This window comes from Idiotropiscis lumnitzeri, chromosome 10 (genome assembly GCF_059441095.1).
Source record: "Idiotropiscis lumnitzeri isolate Australia: NSW breed Sydney's pygmy pipehorse chromosome 10, RoL_Ilum_1.0, whole genome shotgun sequence".
Classification (NCBI taxonomy): domain Eukaryota; kingdom Metazoa; phylum Chordata; class Actinopteri; order Syngnathiformes; family Syngnathidae; genus Idiotropiscis; species Idiotropiscis lumnitzeri.
Window position 1 is genome coordinate 3193541 of NC_142400.1, and position 24539 is coordinate 3218079.

The following is a 24539-nucleotide window of genomic DNA, read 5'->3' on the forward strand; positions in this document are numbered from 1 at the left end:
GAGTTTTCCATTTCCTTTTTTGGTGAAAAAATCTCAAAAGGCGGCAGGGAGTGTGCATCTGTTATTCCATGTGTACTCCATTGAGGTGGTGAAACTGACGACTCAGCATAAATATCGCCATGTATTCGACAGTACACACTTATTTCAAATTTGTTGTCACTTGAAGCGATAACACAACAAGTAAACATTTTTTATTTGTAATGACGTCATAAAGCATTGACGGATATTCCAAGACCAGACAGCCTTCAATATAATCCACATCATTCCATTTATTTACCACACACGTACACAAAAATTCTCCATCGCCACCGTTGCAGGATCGAGTCCATTAACAATTGGATTTATACTCAACAATGGCTTAACCCCCCTCAGCCCCCCTCATTTAAAAACAAACAACAAACAAAGGCACATTTGCCAACTCTGACTCACCAGCATCAAAGCTGAAATAATGAAATTTATATTTTAATACTTTGTCACATAGAATAAGGAAAAAAAGAAAGTAAACAGGAAGAGATTTAACAGAAACAAAAGGAATCTCCTAATTTTGTGTATTTCATTTTTAATCTAAATTGATCCGTTATTTTGCATACTCATATGAAGGTTTTCTGAAAGTGGGTATTAATTGTTTGCAAGGATCAAAATGCTTACCAAATAGTGAGCCCATGTTACCCTCAAATACTTACATGCTGCTTAATTATGAGACGTCCTACATAAGACGTTTGACAAAAAAATAAACATGAAAAAATAAATATAAAACAAGTACAAATTATAATAATTATATTTGAAATGATACAAACTAAAATAAAAAAAAAACAGAAAATATGAAAAAAATGAAAGCAAATAGGTATTTAAAATAAAAACAAAAAGAAAATAATAATAATAATTAAAAAAAAAATGGAACCTTTCCCAAATAGGGAACTGTACTTAATATAAAATACTCCAGAATGATTCATGAAGCCTTTACAAGCATTTGTAAATATGTTGGGAAGAGAGAAAAAAAAAAACAAATGCACAAAATTTAGAGATACAGCCACAATCAGACAAACACAACAAAAGAAAAATAAAGTCAGACATGCATACTCAGACATTACATAAAAGTAACGCAACATCTTTTGCACGATAATCGCCAGATGCTTAAAAAAAGTACAATGTGAAGGAAGAAAATAGGAAAATGCTCCAAACCAACTGGAGGCAGCAGAGTGCCAGAATATTGAATCACTGTGTCCCAAATGTTTTCATTTTAGATACAATGATTCAGACTTTGTGGAACGCCGGTTAACCAAAAATGACACTTATTACAACAATCCAACATTGTTTGTTTTTTTGTTTTTTTGGACTCAAACAACACTTGATCCCAAAATGCAGACGTCAGAGAAGAAATGTTTATGTCCTTTGAATTCTTCTCTTGTGACACACTGGCATTTTGTGAGGGACAAATTGGCATTGCAGGACAATCTTAATTAAAAACAAAACAAAGTTCCCTTGGAGTTGTTTAAAAAAAAAAGATCCACTCATCAAATACAATGAGGAGAAAATAAAGGATTAAAAAATAAGCGAAAAGATTCAGCAATCAGATAGAAAAGTGGTTTTGTGCCATCTTTTCATGTATGTGTTTTTTTTTTTCATGTGCACGCAACATCATGGTAGCATGAGACTCTCTTGTCCAAAAAGTGCAAAATTAAACTTATTTATATTTTTTTCATTACGAAAACAAAACTATCAGGAAGTTTTGTTTTTTTAAACTGTGGATTTGTATTTTTTGTATCATTTTTTTTGTCATTATATCTAGTGACCTGGTCAAGATGCATAGACATAATGCATCATGACAATTAAGTGAGAGAGAGAAAAGAAGTGACATTCAAAATGCAGTGACAGCATTAAAACTTCAAACATTATTATTAGGGCCCCCCTTGTATATTATTCTCCTGACAAATGAATCGCCTGTGCGGGGGTCTTAAAATATCAAAAAACTCATCCATTTTTTTTTTGTCCATACAATCTAATGTGAGCTGAGCATGGCTTAAATGTTTATTGATAATTTGAAGTATTGTCAAATGTTTGAAAAAAAAAAAAAAACCCCACAAGATTGTGTGGACGCAAAAAAAAAAAAAAATTCCAAAAGACTCATGCCCAAAATTAAATGGGAAATGTTCCATTTTGGCTTGAAGCAGCCATTGGAGTTCATCCAAATGAGGCAAATGGTGACAAGTTTTTAAGATGAATCGAGGATTCGCTATCAGGAAGCGAGGGGGGGAGCCCATTATTATTGTTCTGCACCTGAACTCGTGTGTCTCTTCAAGAATTTTTGATATAATATACTGTACAGTATAACATAAGATGTTTTAAGGCACTACACTGTTTAAAGAAGTTTGTTGGTCCACTTTGAAAAAAAATATTATTACCTCGCTGGGTATAAAGACTTTGGCTATGACTTGATTCGAGCGGAATTCACAAGGGGGAGTGTGTTGGGTCTTTATAGGCCGTTGTGGCAGTCGCGACACAGAATGCGCTCGCCGTCGGGGAAGAAGCCGGCGCCCACCAGCGACACGGAGCACTGTGTGCAGGTGAAGCACGGCTGGTGCCACTGGCGCTCCTCGAATGAAATGTACTTGCCTCCGCCAAAACCTGGAAAAACGGACGGAAAATGTGAGTTTATGGATGGTCAAAAAATAACAGCGACATTTGTAATGAAGGCTATGGGCGTCAATTGAAAAAAAAAAAAATGCCTTTATTAGCTTCAGGTTGTGAAGCTGCCTCAACTGCCTCTCAGTGGAAAGTTAGCAAGCTAGCATCTAGAGGTTAACATTAGTGGTTGACAAAACAATTAGCCGATAATAAAAAAGTAACGGTGTAGACAGCAGTTAGCCAGTTTGGAGCTAGTTAGTGAGCTAATGGCTAGCAAATAATGTTAGCAGTAGATGAAAAACCCGCGCCGATGATGACAAGCGACAACTTGCAAAGCAGTTAGCCAGTCGGCCGTAAGTTAGCAAGCTAGCAGCGATGCGAGAAGAGGATAAAACATTGAGCTGATAATAGCAAGTGACGACTTGCAGAGCAGTTAGCCGTTCGGTGGCTATTTAGTGACCGACCGGCTAACATATAGAAGTCTGAGCCAATGAAAACAAGTGATGATGCCAGTAGCTAGTAAACAGCAGTTAGCAATCGATAACATGCCCTCCAGATGATAGCGAGCGACCTGCATAGCATGTTAGTAATGTTAGCCGTCAATAAAACACCCCACAGATGAATAATGACATCAACATGTAAAGCACTTAGCCAGTTGCTGGCTAGTTACCAAGTTAGGGGCTTGTAATTAATGTTCATGGTAAAAAAAAATAAAATAAAATAAAATAAGCACAGAAGTTAGCCAGTCAGTGGCTAGTTAACAAGCTAACGGCTAAAATGAACAATCAATAAAACACATGGAAGCTACTTTGAAGTGACGATGCGCAATCCACCTCGTCACATCTTTCCTTTTCATGTGTTTTCCGAGCATCCCAAAATGAGTGTGACTCATTTGAAATTCAATTTGAAAAATCACATAATCATCTCCGCAGGGTGGAAACTGAGGTCCGACTGTCTGTGAAAAATTCCACAGCAGCTCGCCGCACTCCCGTCTCGACACCAGTGGGAAAAGCCATCAGGGAACCTCCGGTCGTTCGGAACGACACGTTTATTTCAGGATGACGATCCCATGAGGAATCCGCGTATAAATCCCAAAGGAGAAGTTTTTATCTTGGAGTCATGAAGGCAATGCAAAGAAATGGGGCAGCCTGGCTTCGGTTTACTTTCTTAAGGCAGCTTTTTATTACGACTTTCGGGTGTGTTGATTCCGCATAGCGCTGCCCCCTCACAAGTGAGTATCCAATCTCAAAACGCATTCATCACTTTCAATGGAAGGCCAGCGAGAAGGCCTTACTGAAACCAACTTGTGATCTGATTGGCTATCGCAACTGCCTATCAAGTGTAAAAGCCCCCTTGAGACACAGAACTGACGCCCGCACGATTGTATCTGAAGGCCTTGGAAAGAATATTGCGTGCTACCGGTATTGTGAAATCTGCATGGCAACACGAGCGAGCTGAATTCTGATTGGATAAAAACTCTAACCTAAAAATTCAACACTAGGATATTTTGAAATCACTGTGAAGAATATGATCATGATTTCTTGATGATGTTAGGCCAGCAGAGAAGGCCTTGACCGCCCACCACTGAGTGATTCCCAGCAAATACTCCTGCCAAGCTGTTGACGCATTTGATACAACTTGTAATATTTGTTCGATTGTTTGTGTGGTGTAGCGTGACCACGCAACAAATACTAAACTAAAGCTTGTGCGTTTGTAAACCTCAAACTCGTCCACAAACATTCAAGACCACCCAAGTGGTGATAACAAGAAGACTCTTGCCTGTGATGGGTTTGCTGCAGGCCTCGCACTTCTTGGCGTAGAGGCTTCCGAAGCACTTGAGGCAATACGGGCTGTCGTCGCGCGAGGTGAAGTGCTGGCCGGCCAGCTGCGTTTTACAGCCGCTGCACACGAAGCACTCCTTGTGCCACGGCTCGTCCCGGTAGGTCACGCCGCCTTTAGCCAGGGTCTGAAAAGATGAAAACACTTCAGTGAGCTCACCCAAACTCAAACTCCTCCTCTTGAGCCCTCACAAATAAAAGAAAATTTTCGGGTTAATTCATTTCCTGCCAGTCCAGGTAAAGAGAATGCACCTTTTTGGCCTCTATACCTGTCAATGGCAGTGAATGAGTTAATTGCTCGGGTTTGGGCCGGTTTGATCATATTCATATCACATTTTCAAAAACGTAGTCCCCGCCTCCCAAAGACGTATTTATACGTCTTTTTTTTTTTTGCGTCTTAGTTCCGTGTTTTTATAGCATTAGAAGACAATATTCTGTTGGCCTCGCAAAATCAGTTCAAATCCAGAAAAACGCTGGGATTGAGGGGTTTCCTCGGGCTGGATTTTTTTAGGCCAGATTTTACCTTTACTGCTGGGTATAATTTTAATCCGACCAAAACGCAAACACCTCGCACTCAGGTTTTGGACATCCAGTGAAGTATTCACAAACCTTTTTACAGCGCGTGCAGCGTGGCGCAAACTTGTCCTCGTAACACGGCACGCAGTAGTGCTCGTCCTTCTCGGGGATGAACGACTTGGAGCCGATGGGCTGCTCGCAGGCGTGGCAGACAAAGCAGCCCTCGTGCCACGTGGAACCTGCGTACTCCAGCTTCCTAGTACCTGAGGGACGATGGAAAACATGCAAAATGTAAAAAAAAAAAAAAAGAGAGCAACTAAGGTAACCTTCCTGGACGGCTTCAAATAATGTGCTCGAACTGCACAAATGCATGAAAAAGCGCTTTTGATTTATTGCAAATGAAAACACCACAGGGCCCACACACTCTGTTGGAAACTGGCGGCTGGCCGTACAGGATGGATTCATGCAATTTTCCTCCTCATAGTTTGTGTCACTGAACAATCCATCTTCTCCCACTTTGGCAGTTGTTTTTTTATTTATTTTATTTTACTTGCCGGTTTGCCCTACGGTGACGCTGCGGTTTTGAGGTCGGACCGACTTTTTCTTCTCCGTCCATGGAAAACTCACACGTATTACATGATTGGAAAATAACAAAACAAATTATTCCTGCGTTTGGCGACCGCAACAGAAGTTAGGCGTGCATGTTCGCATGTAGTGGTGGGCAAAGTGTGGCCTGCGGGCCAAAGAAGGTCAGCTCATTGAGTTTTTATATAATCAAGATTTTGGTCATAGTTGTAGCATTAATTTAGCCATTTCCCCCCTTAAATTGGTAAATATAAATTCAGTGGACGTTTGGATTTTTGCAGTTGAGCACCCACAGATTTACCCATTCGTAGATTTTTTTTTTCGGTAATTAGACGCATATAGGAGGTTTTTTTAAGAATTGTTTGGGTTAAAAAAAAACAGTTTTCATTTTACATTCATTTTTATAAATAAATGGCGTATTGTAGTATTGTAAAAGTGGAAATAAATAAAATAAACAATTTGACATACACACTTAATGTATTATTTATGTCATAAAATAATTGTTTAATTACAATTAAAAAATAAGCACAGAACCAGAAATTGAACCCGGTACCGCAACATAAAATAGCTGCTCAGTACAATATGAGCAATAAAATGTCAAACTGTAAATAAGTCGACCAAACGCCGTTATCGTCATTATTACTGTTCTGATTATCTCTGAGACTTAAGACGCTCACCTGGCATGACGATCTTGTCGCAGGCGACACACTTGGACGAGAACTCGTTGCAGTAGCAGTCGTTGCAGAGCAGCGCCTCCTCCTGGTTGGTGAAGGGCTCGTCCGCCAGCGAGCGGTCGCAGCGGAAACAGCGGAAGCAGTGCTCGTGGTAGTGCCGGTCCTCATAGAAGAGCTCCTATTGGCCGGGTCACAGAAACCGGATCAGGCCCAGCTCACCCACGACACCAATGAGGATAAGTGAGTGAAAATAAATGGGTGGAAGACTTCAAATGAAAAGGATTAGAAATGAATAAATACTGGCTTTTGTAAAAGTCTTGGAAATCATAATTCAAGTCTTGCTAACTTCTTTCAACAATAAGAGCAAAGGGGTCAGTATTTGCTAGATTGGATCTATTACCATCATCTCCATTGTGCTGCTCCCAATTATAGCCGCTGAGCCTCGTTGAATAACTTTGTTTCCTGCTGCTGCTGTTTATAACTTGTAAAGGTTCAAAGCAAGAGCGCTCAATAGGGCTCATTATTTGGCAAGCAGTAAATCACGAGCTTTTTTGTGTTTAAAACGGGCGTGAATATGTGTTCATACGATGGCTCGCCAATGAAAAGAATGCGTCTCCAAATAAGGGCAAAACATGGACTTGATTGTTGGGACAAAAGTCTAAAAAAATCAAATCACCGCTATGGGATATGACTAAGCAGTCAGCTAGCGACGAGCAGGAAAAACTAACGGAGAAGTCAATATCATCACTCGGCACAGATTAGAAAACAAATAAAGTAGCGAAAAATGGCAAGCATGATGCCACGACGGACGATTCTTATTACTATCGCGCCCATCAGTGATTCTCAAAAGAGAATTACACATTTATCGTATCTCTATCGGCCACTTAAATGTCGAAGGAAAAGCCCTGCTAGCTTAATGCTAATGCTAATTAGCAACTGTCTTTTGTCACTCTGTGATGCGCATCTTCCTGTTGTTGCAAAGTTCCGACACATTTTTTATAGAAGTAAAGACCAATAAAGGATTGTTTTTGGTTTGAAAATAGCCTCTGGAAATAAACTTTAAACGCGGTTCAAAATTAGTTCAACATAGCGCTAAGCGCATACTGCTCGCTATTTAGCCAAAGTAACGTTTCCTGATGCTTACCGAATACATGTTTCATGTGGGAACTTGGGACGCATTACAACAATTTTTATTTATTTATTTTTTTTAGGGTACAAAAAGGATTGAATGGATTAATGGTATCTCCATTCATTAGCATTAACTAATTCACTACCAGCCGAGTAAAATAAAAAAAAAAAGTATCTTTGACGTCTTCAGCCGTCATTGGCAGTAAATGAGTTAAAAAAAAAAAAGAAAGAAAAAAAAACAACAAAAACAAATAGCTGAGAGATAGTTAGAAAAACATACCACAAATTGCAAACCAAGAAAAGGCGAAATCACAGCATGGCCATGTCAAGACATGGTATGCGACAAGCAAACAAGGTAAGAACATGACATCATAGTTCGCACCGAAACAAAACCGCCACACAATTGCATCGTGCATGTCCATCTTTTGTTTTTACAAATGCAAAATAAATCCGGACTCACCCGAGCGTCGTGGCCGATCAGCTCCTTGCACTCGTCGCACGTGTTGGAGAAGAGACTGTCGTAGCACGGGATGCAGTAGGGACTGTCGTCCGACTGGATGTACTTGCGGCCGTACAGGGACTCCTTGCAGTTGTCGCAGTCGAAGCGGTCGGCCATCGCGGTGGTCGCTCGGGTTGTCAGCCTGAAAGACAGGAGAGAGGAATTGTTGTGGCAACACATGATGACCTGACATAATAAAGAGAGGTGAGAGTTTTTTATCCAATCAGAATTCAGCTAGCTCGTGTTGCCGGGCAGATTTCATACCAGTAGCAGGCGCTATTCGTCCGAGGCTTTCCGATACAATCGTGCGGGCGTCTGTTCTATGCCTCAAGGGGGGGGGGGGTTTACACTTGATAGACAGTTGCGATAGCCAATCAGATCACGAGTTGGTTTCAGTAAGGCCTTCTCGTTGGCCTTCCATTGAAAGTGATGAATGCGTTTTGTGATTGGATACTCGTTCTTGAGGGGGCAGCGCTACGCGGAATCAACACCCGAAAGTCGAAACTGGCGAAAATCGAAAATATATTCTTGTTAATTTTTTTTTGAAACCACAATGGCCAAAGGAGGGAAAAGTGTGGATTTTCATAACGGACCTTTCAAGACAAGCTAGAGTTTTTCCTGCGTCCTGTCACAATGAACACATTTTGTGTCAATCGGCCACACAGGTGGCAAAACTCCACCAGCGCTAAATCCATCCTGTCAGCATGTAACACGGGAGCAGCATGCGTTATGTCTGACAACAGGACGAGCGTTCACTTGGCACGGGACGAGCGAGCGGAACAACGGCTTAAAAGGGCGCCGACGGCGACAACAGTATCGGGTTGCCTAAACATGACGGCACGACTGGAGGGGAGCCCGGCGATAAGTGATGACGACTCTCCGGACTTCCCGCTGCAGCGTCGATGTGAAGCGCTGCTTGAATTTAAAGGCAGTCACGATTGGGAATGTTCAGCAAACGATGAGCTCACTTTTTTACGTGAGACAATGTCGTCTCAGACTTGTTGTGCTGCATCGACTTTCACAGTTTTTGTCCGATTCACTCCATTCCAATTTCAAAGTATTCAGAAAATTCCTGTCATCCGAATCAAGCATTTTTTTAAAAATTATTTTGCAATATTTCACAATCCACTCTCCCCCCCAAAAATTCCATTGATTCCCAGTGACACCTTCAACATGACAGATTAAAAATTCTAAAAATTCTATCCTGCTCATTCAATTTATCTCGGAGATGAATTTCAACAGAAAATTCACGCATAGCAAAAATGTCACATTTTTCACAAGAATATTTCAACATTTTTACTCCTAAGTTAAAAATAAATCACTTTTTTTCTTCAATTCATTAATTTAATTAATTCACTGATTCTCAGCATTAAAATTTCAACACACTTAAACAATACACGCGATTCAGGGCTATAATTTTTCTCATCCCAAAAATTCACATTTCCCCCCCAATTTTTTTCCACGCAATTCCACTCTTAAATAACAATATAATGAGCGACTGTGATGTCATTTTCAGTTGACAAAAAGTGACAAAATGGCCGCCCCTGGAGATGGACCGAAAACGGGGGGATTTTAAGTCATTCATATTCTGAAAACACAATATTAACTCATTCACTACCAGTTGAGTAAAAAAAAAAAAAATCTCTGACGTCTTTATCCGTCAATGGCAGTAAATGAGTTAATATACAGCAACGAAAATTTCTTTGTATTTATACTGTTTCCAATGGAAAATAAATGCAAAGCAGGGGAATGGATTCTGTTTGACCTCAATGGTTCCGCTGTATAGAAGGCATGTTTTCCTTGGCTTGCCTTCTGTTACCGTTTGTAATTTGACTCCCTGCGTGATTGCCAACATGACCGGACAGACCATTGCGTATTTCACCAGCGAATGGATCCAACTGAAGTACGTCATGTCTAAAAAGGATCCGTGCTCGGCCTGCGCCGCGTTAGTCAAGCTCCTCGTCTTGGATTCCGTTTGCTGTAACAATCAATTGATGTTTATTCGACACCCCATCTGTCAGAGAACTCCAGCCGCGCTGTCATCGGCTCTCCGAAGCGCCACGTCAAGATCAGATCAAGACAATATTGAGTTGAAATTAAAGACTTGACGTGACCTCTGGATTGCCAGCACTGCCAGGTACGCAGCAGGTGTGAAAACAGAAAGGCGGGAGGTGCAAAAGGTGCGCTGACAACGAGCTGTCATATATATATTTTTTTCAAAGCAAACAAGACTGCTGATAAAACATATAACACCACCAGTCAAATATTTCGACGTTCTCAATTAATCGCATGCGAAAGTGCCACTTATTATAAAATATTTTTCAGGAAATATTATAAAAGGGACATATTGCCCCATAATGCCCCAAAATCTAAGATCCTCTTTCTGAAATCTGTCAGTCATTTACCATTAATTGTTACAGTGTTTTCCGGGCGATAAGCCGCTACTTTTTCCCCCGATTTTGAACCATGCGGCTAACACAACAATGAGGCTTTTCTGTGGATTTTTCTTTCACCGCTAGGGGCGCTCAAAAGTTTAGAAAATACGCAAAATAAATCTCGATTTTTTTTTTTTCCTCCTGGGTCTGTTCTGTTTTAATGAGCAAAGTTGTTGTCGTGTTAAAAGGCACCGTTTTCACAATCTGTTTATGTAACTTTATTTGCATTCACAGTACAAAATCGTTCTGTACTTACAGTAAAAAAAAAATTCAACATAGAAAACTTCAGCTTATAACCTGGTGCGGCTTGAATATATTTTTTTTTTTTAAAAAAGAGTTGCTGTGGCTTATATGCGGGTGCGCCTTATGGTGCGAAAAATATGGTAAATCAGAGCGCGGCCCGGTGGACGACGTGCGCCTCACAGTAGAGAGATGCAGGGTTCGATTCCGGCTCTGGCCTTCCTGTGTGTATTTTGCACAAGTGACGTAGAGAATGCCGTAATTCGACAGGAAGTCTGCTCAGAAACTTTTTTTTCTGCAAATTCCCATTACAGTTGAAGGACTATTTCCTCCCCAAAGTGTTTCCACAAAGTCTTGGTTTGTTTTTCTAGCCTTCCCAGAGACACGCGGATCTGAGCAAGAATAACTAACAATCGCCTCCGATTAAGTATCCGTCAACTCTTTCGAGCAACACATGGCGGACGTCTCTGGCGGAGATCCCAAAGCCCGATAGGTAAATATGTGTTGCTTCAGAAAACAAAAAGGGGTTTGTTTTGACCTGTTTCCATCTTAGCTTGGAGTGGCCAATGCGGGGTTTAAATGAACTCCTGATGGCATGAGCTCTCCCACAAAAAACAAAAAAAAAAAAAAGAGAGAGTACGAGTGGGGTGGGGGGGGGGCGAGCTATGACGTCAGCACGGTGACCCTTGAGGCGCTGGATTTGGGTCACGGTGAACTCCAGATTCCCGGCCTCACAGGGCTTTTTGGATCGACGGAATATGTGCAAACTTCCCGGCAAAGCTCCATCTTCCTTGGCGTCCAGCGGTGACTCAGAACCTCGGAGCGGGTCAGGAACGTTGCTAAATACCAGAGCTGTGAGCGCTCTCCGAGGAAATCGGAGTCCACGCGAGACCACGTACGGCGTTGAATTGCAACGTCGCAGCAGCTAAACGGAGATCGGGATCAAGAATTCCTCTCTTTGCAGAGATTCCCGCGGGAGTTCCTCCGAGATGGAAAGTCAAATATTCAACGCAGCAATACGGGTCAGCGTGATTGACTCTGCTGGATGTTGATATTCGTTTTTCTTTTCCTGAAAGTCTTTCAACATTGATTAGTCGGTCAACTTGCCATGAACGGGATTATATCAAGTGGAAAGTGACGTCTTAGTGCCCAACTGAGCCACGAGAACGCTATCCGGTGTCACCAAATTCGTCTGAGCATTTATTTACTTCAAATAACGTATCTTTGTGTGTCGATTTTGAAGCATGCGGCTACTACAACGGTACGGCTTTTCTGTGGATTTTTCTTTCACCACTAGGGGCGTTCTATAGTTTAGAAAATACGCTAAATAATTTTTTTTTTTCTCTTGGGTCTGTTCTGTTTTAATGAGCAAAGTAGTTGCCGTGTTAAAGGGCACATCTATTTATGGACATTTATGTGCATTCACAGTCCAAAATCGTTCTGTACATGCAGTAAACAACTCATTTTTTTCAACATAGAAAACTGTGGCTTATAGACTGGTGCAGCTTGTGGAACGTTTATTTATTTATTTATTTATTTATTTATTTTCCCAAGAAAAGAGTCGCTGTATATTATATGCGGGTGCGCCTTATAGTCCGGAAAATACGCTAAATGTTTTTCCAAAACGTGACAGAGAGAACACTCACACGTGGTCTTTGTATATTATTCGTATTTCGATCAACTGATTTTTCACATTTTCAACAAAAGTAAACACTTAAATATCTTAATTAGTTTCTTTCATAAAAATAACCCAAAGATGAAGAGGGGGCGGGCCTATAATGGTTTTGTGTTACCGTGACGACAGGGGGAAGCATTAAAAAAAAAAAAAGCAAGATTGCAAAATACCCCCCCTCCCATTAAAAAAAAAAAAAGCCTGGATTGTATTTTCACCAGTGGATGCAGCACTTCATTTCCAAGCCGCTTTTCAATTAGTGTGCTGATCTGTGTATGAGGCGCATGCAGCAAAACACTCCTACTACCGAAAATCCTTCCGCTTTTTTGCCATTGAGAGAGAAGAAGCAGTCGAGTACGTGGGCAGTGGCTTTGTTTTTGCAAGACTCAGTCATGCTTGTTGCGGTCAAGATGATCTCTCTGTTGATACAACAGGCTGTCAGATGCTTTGTCTAGTCCTTGTAAAACACTTTTTGGGGGGAAAGGACGGGAGTTGATTATTTTTACTCAACAGTAGGGAAAGAGGAATGAGCAAGCAGACTTTTTTTTTTCGCCCTCTTTCCTGCCGGGAGCAAACACATTTGGAATCAAACAGAGCGGAAAGCGTAAGAGTTTGGGCTGCCGGGGATTAACAAGCTCGCCGGTGTGACCAGACCGGACCGGACAGGGCATACGTAGTTGCTACGTTGCCCGGCGACAGCATACATACAGACGGCTGCGCTGTCTCCCCATTGGCCCTGAACTTTCCCTCGCTTGCCAATCGGGTAAGGGATTGGACCGACTCGTCTAATCCTCGGGCCTTGGCATTCCTCGTCTATCTTGCAGACGGATATTTGAAAACAAATAAAACGTGGAAAAAGCCGGGAAGTCGCAAGGTTCATCGCTAAATTAAAGAGTCGCGAGGAAGGAATAACACGCTGAGGCTTTTTTGGTTTTCCAGAAGCCGCAGCGGCGAGGCCAAAGTGCAACATGTGCTTCAGGGAAAAGGCCACAGACTGAAAACATGAAGCTTGGGTGTGCCGGCTGAATTTCATGAGGAGAAACACAGCAAGGTCGCGGAAGATCTCGGCGCTATTACCTGTGCAAATGGCACACGATGACTGTGATGCTTCGACGATTTTGCATGATAACCGCCACATTGCATAACAGAAATAAATAGAGCCGCCAAAAATACTCCATTGAGTCAAAACACAGCAGGGTGGGGCACAATTTACACGTGTTATATTCTTAAAAGAGTCGCTCCGCTATCCAAATTGTAAAGATAACCTAATAACCTTAAAAAATTAAAAAAATAATACAAATATGGCAGAGTCCAAAAAATAAATCGCAAGACATGTCATATGATTAACGGAATATTTTCTCTCATTAAATGATAACCTCAGCTTTCATAATAGAAATGAACAGAATGACGTACAAATAATGCGAAACGTGGATGAAAATTTTTGAAAAATAATCTGGCTAGGCTCCACTTTTTAAAGCCATACACACTCAAAGTCACAGATACAATATTAGAATGAGATGACGGCAACCCAAAGTGAAATAATACCTGCGCCTCCCATGCGTGGGTCCGACTGTGTTAAGTAGTATAAAAAAAAAAAAATCATTCCGTGCTAGTTATTCACGATAAAATTATCATAGCATGTGCGATTTACGATAACTCCACCTTGCACAATAGAAATAAACAGGAAGATATTCCCCGAAGGCAAAGAATTCCGCGTCAGGCAGCAGCATGTGTGGGTGCAAATTCCACGTGTTATACGATAATTACAGTAACGCAATCGTTCCTTGTCGGTTATTCATAACAGACAGCAAATCGTCTGATCAAAACAAGCACAACAAATGACTCGCAATAATCTGCAATCAAATCAATCCACTGGCATGTTCAGGCTTGCGTTGGCACCTGTTTGCGAGCAAACTGCATTACGACGACCGCGATGTATGAAGTGTTGCGTGAAATTCACATCGGCATCGTAATGTTCAAGTAGAACGCAATTTTGAAATTGCAGAGGCTGCAATAAAAAAAATTTGGAAAAAAATCTGTTGGCCGGTAGGTTTTAATATTTATATATTTATTTATATTTTATATATATTTCATTTATATTTATTTATTTATGACAAATAGTGTCTAGATGAATCCAGTTCTTCAAAAGTGCAGTCCATGTGCTCCCTCTTCCGAGCTCCAGTTAGAAAATGAACAGCAGCATTTTGGCGCAACTGGAGACGCTTCATGGAGGACTCCAAAATAAAGCGCACTACAATAATCTATCTGAGATGGAACGAAGGCATGAATGACTGTTTCTAAGTGCTGCTGAGAAAGAAAGGGCTTCACCTTAGCCATCTGCCGACGATGAAAGAGGTTCCTACGAACAACAGCACGGAATTGTCGGTCCAATTGCAAATCGCTGTCCAATTTATAAACGAAATTTTAGAAGAGATTGGAGGGACACAATGGAAAAAACTGAACTGAACTGAACCCGACTGCCAGGATAACGATCCGGACGCAGCCCAGAAGTTATCATAAAGGTCGCTAAGCAGCACGGCTTTTCGTAATTCTCGTTGTGAGGTTTGCATTTGTATGAGTGAGCTGCTTCGAAAGAATTTCAATCACCTTTAAGCGCTTGGATATTTTGGCAGCGAACAGAGCCCTTTAAAGACGCAAACTTTAACCCAGGAACCGAGGAGGAAAGCTCTGTAGGGGGGGGGGATATAACTGAACGTGAGGAATCTGAAGACGGGCACATTTGGCGATAAATCAAGGCTGAAGCAAGAGCTTTAACGCAAAGGCCGCTCCTAAATCCGATGCGAATGAAAAGGAAGAGGGAAGGAGGTGGCGTTGGGATACACACATACCATCACTTTGCGCTCTCGTCTGGTGCCTGGCCGGCTTCCAGAACGCAGTCGAGCTCCTTTGGCTGACTCGGAGCTGGGTAAAAAGTTCAGATCTGGACAGTCGACTATATCATTTGAGGGCTTTGGTTGAGCGTATAAAAAATAAGGAGTGATGTCAAGAAAACAACCCCCACATGTTAGAAAGTTTATGCGTTGCTTCCTCGCAAAGAAGGGAGGTATTCATTCCGTCGTGAGCGTGGAGACGTTCCATGCGCTGACGAATGGGAAAAGTCAAGCGCGCGAATTGCACCCGAAGATCTTAATGGTTCAGAACGTACGTTTATGACTCACCGGCCGAGGGATTACGTGTATATTATTCTTTTTCTAGACACGAGGCCCGGTTCTGCAGGATGAGCGAGCGCAGCGGTTCTCCTCAGCGTGACAAATGGCTCGCAGGAACGTCCACTTAAAGCTTGTCGGCTCACAACCGACGTCCGAAAAAAAATAATAAATTCAATGTAGTTTTGGCAAAGGCATGCGGCGCCCTTCATCATCTCTTTATTTGACGGAACGCACTGAGGTATCACGAGACGAAGAGGAAATTAGACATGAGGGGGAGATTATTCATGGATGCGTTTTGATTTAAATGGTTAGCGAACGGTCACCGGTCATTGAAATTGGACATTTTAATGCTAATGGGAAGAAATGAGTTGGACATTTACGATGATGAGATGATAGCGATGTTGTTAAATCACAATCGGTTGGCTGAATCAGATGATCTCTGATTCCCATTGGTCACTTGGGCAAATTCAGACGTTCATCACACAAGGAGGCCAAAATGGCTGACTTTCTGCCCGATTTCAGACAATGGTACCGTAGATTTTAAGATTTTTTTTATGGGGGGGGGGTGCTTTTTATGTTGATAGGGCAAAAAAATAATACATAAATTTTTTTTATATATGAACAAATTTGATCTTGGAAAAACATGCGATACACGATACGGATGTTGACAATAGTGATATCGATAATATTGTGATATTTAACATGTACATAAAGAAACAACGTTTTGATTATATAATGAAATTAATATTATTTTTCATGCGGCAAAATACGTGTTTTAGCTAATTTGTTGTGATTACCAGTTTGCATCTGACTGGTCAAATTTTTATTTTATTGTAAATTTTCCCATTTTAAAGTCTAAATATTTTCCGGACGATAAGGCGCTCTGTATATAAGCCACAGTTTTCTATGTTGAAAAAAGAGAGCGACAACTTCGCTAATTAATACAGAACAGACCCAAGAGGAAAAAAAAATAAATAGAGATTTATTTAGCGTATTTTCTGAACTATAGAGCGCCCCTAGTGGTGAAAGAAAAATCTGTACCGTTGTATTAGCCGCATGGTTCAAAATCAAGGAAAAAAGTAGCGGCTTATAGTCCGGAAAATACGGGATATATTTTTTTTAAATATACTTTTTTGAAACTTTCTGAAAAAAACTTCACCCATCTGTCTAAGATAGCTAATTCCATTTGGGGCTCATTGTTTTAAATTCCCAAGTAGGAGTTTCTCTCAGTGTGAGCTCTGGATTTCAGCCAAAAATAGCAACTTGAAACCACAATGGCCTACTTGGTGTTGAATTTCATGCCAGGGTCCTTGAGACTTTTCCGTGCCTCCTATTATGATGGAAATGTCGACTAAATTTTGTGCTGGTTGCTGAAACTGAAACTGGGGGCTAATTCTTTCCAACTCTCCAGGGGTGCGAGTGAGTGAGTTTTGTGGGTGTTTTCGCCAGGATACGGGCATTGTAGTTTTCAAGCATATTGAATTTTATAGATTGTGAATTTCACAATTTGCACTATTGCGAAAGCAAAAAAATAAATAAAAGTGACACTTTGGGAGGCAGCTCAAGCACAGACCCGACAACTTACTTAATCATAATTACAAAGTACAAAAGTCACATACTTACATAATTTGAGAGAGAGAGAGAGAGAGAGAGAGAGAGCGAGAGAGCGAGAGAGAGAGAGAGAGAGAGAGAGATTTAAAAGATACGAGTGAATCAAATTGACAGGGAAAATTGGGGAAAAATATTAAATAAACAAAATCTAAGAAAATAATATAATAATAATATAAATATAAAAAAAATATATATATATATATATGAAAAAAAAACTACGAATAAGCAAATCCCTGAGTGCTGAATGACATGTACAGAACGGAAATTGTTCCCAATTGCCAAAATGCAGAAGTGCTCACTCACTGATGCATTTTCAGAAATAGACAAATAATAAGATTTATATGTGTTGCTTTATGTTTAATTTCACTCTTGACAGGCGGGGAGGCTCCCTAGCGACCCAATTACACTATTTTCCGGAATATAAGGCGCACCCGCATAAAAGCTGCAGTAACTCTTTTTGGGAAAAAAACCCAAAAAGATATACAAGCCACACCAGACTGTAAGCCGCAGAACAATTTTGTACTGTCAATGCACATAAAGGTACATAAACTGATTGTTAAAACACGGCAACAATTTTGATAATTAAAACAGAACAGACCCAAGAGAAAACAAACAAAACAAAAAAAAATCGAGATTTATTTAGCACATTTTCTGAAGTATAGAGCGCCCCTAGTGGCGAAAGAAAAATCCACAGAAAAGCCGCGCCGTTGAATTAGCCGCATGGTTCAAAATAAAATATGGAATTCATTTGTCACCAAATGCCCCTTCAAACAGCTTGAAACAAATCTCCAGAAGAAAAATGTCAAAGCACTAATTTAGTTCTACGTCGTCCATTTGACACAATCACGCTTGACCCAACACATTTGACGACGCACCGAAAAAGGCTGTTGTCTTCATTTGAAACAAAAACAATCTGAACGGCTCTAAATCATGCAGTTCCTGTCAAACCACCACGAAGGAAGTTTGAGGATCAACGGAATGAACGGGAATTTATTTTTACACCGACTGCATTTTTGGCCTACATTTGTCTTCCTTTGAGTAGAAAAGAAAAAAAAATGCTGCCATGCATTAGAGGCTGACATCTGGTTTGCATCGAAGAAACTATGCAGCGGACTCCTGTGTGTCTTCCACTTTTTGGGAGAGTCACTGCCTGGAGAATGCAAGGTTGTCTTTTTTTTTTAAACTCTTCCATCTTTCCTGGTATATGTCTAGATGGCAACAGAAGTAGCGGAGAGCGGGCGAGAAAAGACGGAGGAAATCGGAAAAGCAGATGAGGGGATGTTTTTGACAGCTCGCTCACCTGCTCCACTGGATGTACTTTAGGATGGGAAACACACCAAGACGGTTCCTAACAAGGAGGACGGCATAAAGCTGTCAGGAAAAAATATACTTGCACTGAGCTGAAATGGAAAAATGGGAGTCCAGCTCGTGAGAGTTACATTTCAAGAAGTCTCCGTCACGGCTGGTCGTTTATTTTTTTATTCTCGAAATCTAAGGATCATGTTACCAGAAATGCCTTATATGAAAAAAAATAAATAAATAAAAATTCAAGGGGACATATTATGACATGGGCGGCACGTTGGACAACTGGTTAGCACGATGGCTGTTGATGATAGGGAAGAGGTTGCGGGTTCGATTCTAGCTCCTGTGTGGAGTTTGCATGTTCTCCCCGTGCCTGTGTGGCTTTTCTCCGGGTATTCCGGTGTCATGCCACATTCCAAAAACATGCATGGCAGGGTGAGCGCGGAGGGTTGTTTATCTCTGTGTGCCCTGCGATTGGCTGGCGACCAGTCGAGGGTGTGACCCCGCCTACTGCCGGAAGACGGCTGGGATAGGCTCCAGCAACCTCCCGCGACCCGCTCATTCGCTGGTGGTCTCCAGTTGCCGAGTCAGCACAAAGGGGCCCGGATGTGAAAGGGGTTGCGGGGGAGGGGGCTAAGGTCTCAAAGCGCCGCCGACTCAGCAATCGGACCTGTCGACGGCGCACACACCAACACAACTGCTTGCAATTACTTGCGGCTCGTGGCGGCACTGATGGAAGCTGACCCTGAAGGTTAATGCCGACGCAAGAATTTATTTAGAAAGCATACATTACCGCATGTGTCTTAACAGTGAGGCTCTCAAAAGCTCTTATTCGTTCATTTGAGAAATAGCATCGCTTGGAAAAGACGGCGAGGAGTTTCGTTCCAGTACCTGGCCAAGACATGATTGGCCAAGGGTAGCTGATCGGTCGTGGTCGACACAAAGACAAATGAGAAAACCCAACAAGCAAACGAGACATGAACAAGGGACTGAGGGAAACTGCAATGGACACTGGATAGCTTGAAACGCGTTTTCTGCAACCTCTGGTTTCAACGAGGTGTGTCAGAAAAGTTCCGGGACTGGCGTTGTCACGTGATAGCGGGACATTCGTCCGGGACAGTGGTCACCGAAGTGGACCGCAATTCAAAAGTTGCTCTCTCCTAAATATCCGATGTAGGTTGCCTTCCAAAAATAAATAAATAAATAAAAAAGGCACTGCAATTTTTACTTGGCCAGGAACGGTCAGATGCTCAGAACAGTGTGGATTTGAAATACGTCCGGAGTGACACCAGTGATGGATCTTTTCTGACACACTTTGTATTCTTCTTCTCTTCTCAGGTTCGTCCTTCAACAACCTTGTTGAGGCTGACCCACTTTGAGATTAAGCGTCTTAAAGAATCGCCCCAAAAATTGAAGAAAAAAGACCGAGAAAATGAACTCAGTCTCTTATTTTCCTGTTAGCCTGAAAAAAAAAGAGACATCAAGTCATTGTTGGCCCCGCAATCCACCAAGTCACCTGCCAAAATGCGCAACCAAAAGGATGACTATCTTCAAAGTCATTTCCAGCACATGTGGGCCGCTCTCCCCCACCCCTCCTTCTTTTTTTTTTTGCAAGCAGATCACCGTAGCAACTTGCAAACACCGTCCTCACACCACACCGTCATAAACTCCTTGGCGGGTGATGTTCGCCGCTCGTTTCACAGCGAGGCACTTGGCCTGCCGTTTTATGCGGGATGCCGTGGCCATGCGCAAACGGACGGGCCGTGCCAGAAACAACACATGAGCGCATTTATCAACACGAGCCGTAAGCTGTGATGCAAATTCAGGGAAGCGGGTCACAGAGATGCGTAAATGTGTCCGTTTAGCAAGGCGGGCTGTTAAACCTTCCACATCTTAACTGTAAAATCTTTTCACTTAAAATGCAACAAGTTGGCGCAAAAGCTCTGGCGAATAGAAAAGATGTAGCTAACGTTAGCCTCAAGTGTCAGTAGAAGTAGCGGAGAGTCTTGGGAATTAAATAATCTTAAAGCCATTTGATGATGAAGTGTTTTAAAATGAAAGGGGAGCTAGCACTTATTGCTAATGCTAACAGCTAGCTGCTAGCCAGTATTAGCCGCTAACGCCGGACATTTGTGTTGTGTCATATAACGGCGGCGGGATGAGCTAACGGTTTGTTAGCATGCTAAATTAGCGATGTAGACCTGCAGCCACAAACAAACGTGAACAATCAGAGGTTGCAGCTGGTAGAAGTAGAAAAACAAACAGAGCGGTCCTAATGTTGCGAGTGGGGTGAGGGGACAGACAACAGCTGCGCACACAAGCACCCACCATTTGTTGAAAGCACTTTTGTGGAGACTTCGCTTTGAACCAACCACTAATAATGACCATCACTGGCTTTTCCTACCATATAAATCATTGGCTCTCAAACTTTTTACACCATCTGAAAAAATACGTGGCTTGCCAAGTGCAACTATAAAGACGGAGTTTAAATACAACTGGAGTGTACTTAACAAATGTACTGTTCGGAATTGAAAAAAAGAAAAAAAAAAGAAAAATTAAGCCACTGTTACATCTTAGGCAGCTGGCCAGAGTAAAGCTCTTTCTTTCACAGTAAAACTTAGAAAAACAATCCAAAAACAATCTTTGTTACATCTAGGCTCGATCACTGTTATGCACTTTACTTTGGAGTCCTCCATCAAGCATTTCCAGTTGCGCCAAAATGCCGCTGCTCGTTTTTTTTTTTTTACAAACCCCCAAAATTCTTTAGAAAATGCTGATGAAAATTCCTGATACGTTTCCTATGGAGGACATGGGGAATTGTGGGGAAAAAAATTTCTCAATTATATGATCTGGTAGTGCCCCTGCAGCCCCCCCTCTAGCTCCGCTAGTGTTCTCGAAGATAACATAAAACAAGCGGAAATCAAGGCCGGCAAGATGAGTGTCGGGTGGTAATCGAGACATCAACGACGTCTCGTACATGACTGTATATTAAAAGCTGGAAAGTTTAATTTGTGGATACGTCTGCAATTGGAAAATTTCGATCAAATCCGATTCATAACGATAGCGCGACCTAGCTGCTTATATCGCAACTATCAATTTCATCTGCTGTTTTATTTACAATTACGCTGGAGAACATCCGATTCCATGTTTTGTCTGCGACGCACAGGCGAGGAAGGCCACATGAGGAAATAAAACAGGTTGAAGTGAGAACCCTAAATGCGGGCTTAGTTGACTCAATCACAAGATTTAGTGGCGACAGGGAGGAATATGTAAACATAAAAATGACCTCAAAGTGATCCATGCTATCAAAAAGCAAAACTCCCTTTAGTGTACGATAGATCACGGCCGATTTATCAGTGGTTTTGTTTGGGTCTCCGGAGGCGCTAGTGCCGAGATCTTGACTTTGTCGACTTTGCCAAGGTGGAATCGCAATCCATCAGGCGCTTATCTTTCTCCGTCACGCGCATTTTCTTTATCATGCAAGCATGCAAAACACCATTCGTCTTCCACGGCTAATTCATTACTGGCGATAAAATGCAAAAGTCACTGTTGCTAGATGAGAAAAAAAAAAAACAACACGCACACGCACAAATAAAATTAAAAAAAAGCTTTATTGAACAGTGATAACGGCAGCTCTCTCGCTCTCTCTCTCTCTCTCTCTCTCCCCATCTTTATCTCGCCCTCACGCGCCCCTTTCCAGTAAAATGGCCTTTGCGCGATCCAGTTGCACAAGAACGTTAAAAAAAAAACAGCGGGATTGGTGGACACCCTCCTGACTAATCAACATGCAGCCGTTGATCATCACCACGCATGACTTGTCAATTCGATTCACTTCGCCTCCATTTGTTCTCCGGTGATAATTAAAGCCTAAACTGTTTCCATTCACCATGCAAAAGGGATGAGACGCGAATGGTGTCGGTTGGGAGGAGGGACGGGGAGGTGGGGTGTGGAGGTGGGGGGCGCTCGAATACTTCCACGGTGAAGTCATGCCGCTTGTGTCATAGACCCTCACTCACTTTTCTTTGCTCACCGTCTGGCCTCGATTTTCCTCATTGATCTCACTTCCACGGCCGGCGTTGGAAGTGGTTCTTTTTCTTTTTTAAAGCTGGGGATGTTTTGGCCCATTAAAGTGGGGCTCGGGGGGGGGGCAGAATTGCTAACGTATGAAGCAAAGACATGGAGGTGAAAACAATTGGGTGATGTTTGCCAGACCCTTGACAGGAATGCAGATTGCTGTTTTATTTTTTCCTTTTTGCGCAGCATTGTTTAAGACAAACCCACAAAGCAAATATTTAACGATAACAACGGGAATGTGGCTGAAATATTTGCCACTTGTTTCCAGTTTGATTTCGACCGCATCAGCTGCAGAAATGTGTTACGTCTGCACCGCTATGGCCGAGCAGCGTCTCTGTTGGTGTTCTGGCCCGCTGCCCGAAAGGTATTCACTCGATCAAGTTGCCCGTCGAAATGGGACGGCGTTGCCGCCACTCAGACCATTCCAGTTGGTCTCTTGCTCGTGAAGCTTCAAACGGTTTACTCAAACTCTTCAAGTTGACGATACATATCTTCTAAAAGCGACACACCAAAGAGCCGAATGTTGTTAGCAACTCTGCCAAATCTGAATGATTAAAAAAAAGATCGCTAAGTATATGATATGATGAGGCTTCAAAATCAAAAATCAAGCCTCTGATCTTAAAGGGTGTGGCCGTGGCCGCTGAATGCACGAAACCATGCTGAAAAATGGATGCGACTTCGCCTAGCATCATACTTATGCCGAAAAATCCACACGTTTGAGCCATGAAAATATATCTGCTTTGCTTAGAGAGGCTGGAATTTATCCCACCAGGTCGTCGAGAGGCTAGCTCGTGAGCTAAAATGTTTTTTGTGTTTTTTTAACTATATATATATATATATATAAATACATTTATTTTTTTTTAACAAACCCAAAACGTTATTAAAAATAAAAATCAATGATAAATTTTCAATATGCCTTTTCCATGTAAAAATTGGGTAAATGGGGAAAAAAATTCCTGGGCAAACCAAGAAAAAAAAATTCCAAATTATGAAAACAAGAAAAATGGGAAAATAAATCTGCCAATATGCAAGGGTAAACTGTAGTTCTAAGTTGTAATATCACCAATCGCCACTAGATGGTAGACATGTTTTAGTGTCACTTACATTGGTTCTTATCCTGCTGTATATATATATATATATATATATATATATATATATATATATATATATATATATATATATATATATTTTATTTTTTTTGTATTTGTATTTTTTTTTTTTTGGGGCGGCTTTGGAATGATATGCAGGACAAATATTGTAACTCAATAATATAATTCTTTGAGTGCGGCAAATTCATGGGTCGATTTCAAACGCCCCAATGCCACACTGGTACCGTACGCAAAGGACAGTGAGCAAGGAAACACCCATCTTAGTGTTCAGGAGCTTAGGTGATTCAGTTTCTCTCCTTTCTTCCAAAGAAGCTCATCAAGCGTTACAGTACTTGCGCATCTGTGCCTTTGTGGCTTTGACAAACAGAATTTAGCAACGAGCGGTTTGCGGCTCACCGGCCGGCCTGCGGAATACAATCTACGAGTGATTACTTTCAGAGAAATGTGGTGACAGCTGCTAAGCGAGCAAGCCTCCTCCCGCGTCGTTTACACAGCGAGCGCCGCCTTCCCCATTATTCAAACATTTCGCTTAGTCTGCAGAAATTCCTGCAACTTATAACCACCCCCCCCCTCCAACCCAACACACTAGAAAGAAACGACGCCGCGCTATGTGAAGTGCGACTCAAAGCTCGGAAAGAGCGTTCCGGTGAAATATTGCACTGTTTGACACGCCGTGTTCACAACGTGCAAATCACACACGCGCAGGATGTTTACACTCAATCGGACGTAGCTCACTTAGGAGCTGATTTACAAAAGTTTTGCAACGAACTTGTTGAAGCTGATCTACAAACCGAGGATTGCGTATGCCAAACGTGCTAATTTGCCAGAACGTTCATTTTGTTTGTTCTGTGAGGAGTACATTTAAATGCATTGGTTTCGCGCGCAAAATGTGATTAATCAAATCTGAGATGAAAAACGATGGCAGATTCGGCGTCATTAATAATGCGGGAAACAGATATCTTCCTAACGACCAGAAACAAAAAAATATTGTGACATATTTTTTATTAACGCGTTTACTGCCATTGACGGCTAAAGACGTCGAAGATCCATTTTTTTTTTTT

The 24539-nt window shown here is 41.7% G+C and overlaps 1 protein-coding gene across 1 annotated transcript in view; it reads right to left on the minus strand.

Moving 5' to 3' along the window:
* Positions 1-200: 200 nt before the first annotated feature.
* The window catches only part of fhl3a (four and a half LIM domains 3a), a 31950-nt gene continuing 7611 nt past the window's right edge, over positions 201-24539 (minus strand). The window contains exons 2-6 of the mRNA XM_088307128.1: positions 7827-8007; positions 6242-6416; positions 5073-5242; positions 4405-4591; positions 201-2625 (exon numbers count right to left, since the gene is read on the minus strand). Of these exons, the coding sequence (XP_088163254.1) occupies positions 2474-2625; positions 4405-4591; positions 5073-5242; positions 6242-6416; positions 7827-7982 (840 nt within the window). The 5' untranslated portion in view covers positions 7983-8007 and the 3' untranslated portion in view covers positions 201-2473. The remainder of the gene's footprint in view (positions 2626-4404; positions 4592-5072; positions 5243-6241; positions 6417-7826; positions 8008-24539) is intronic.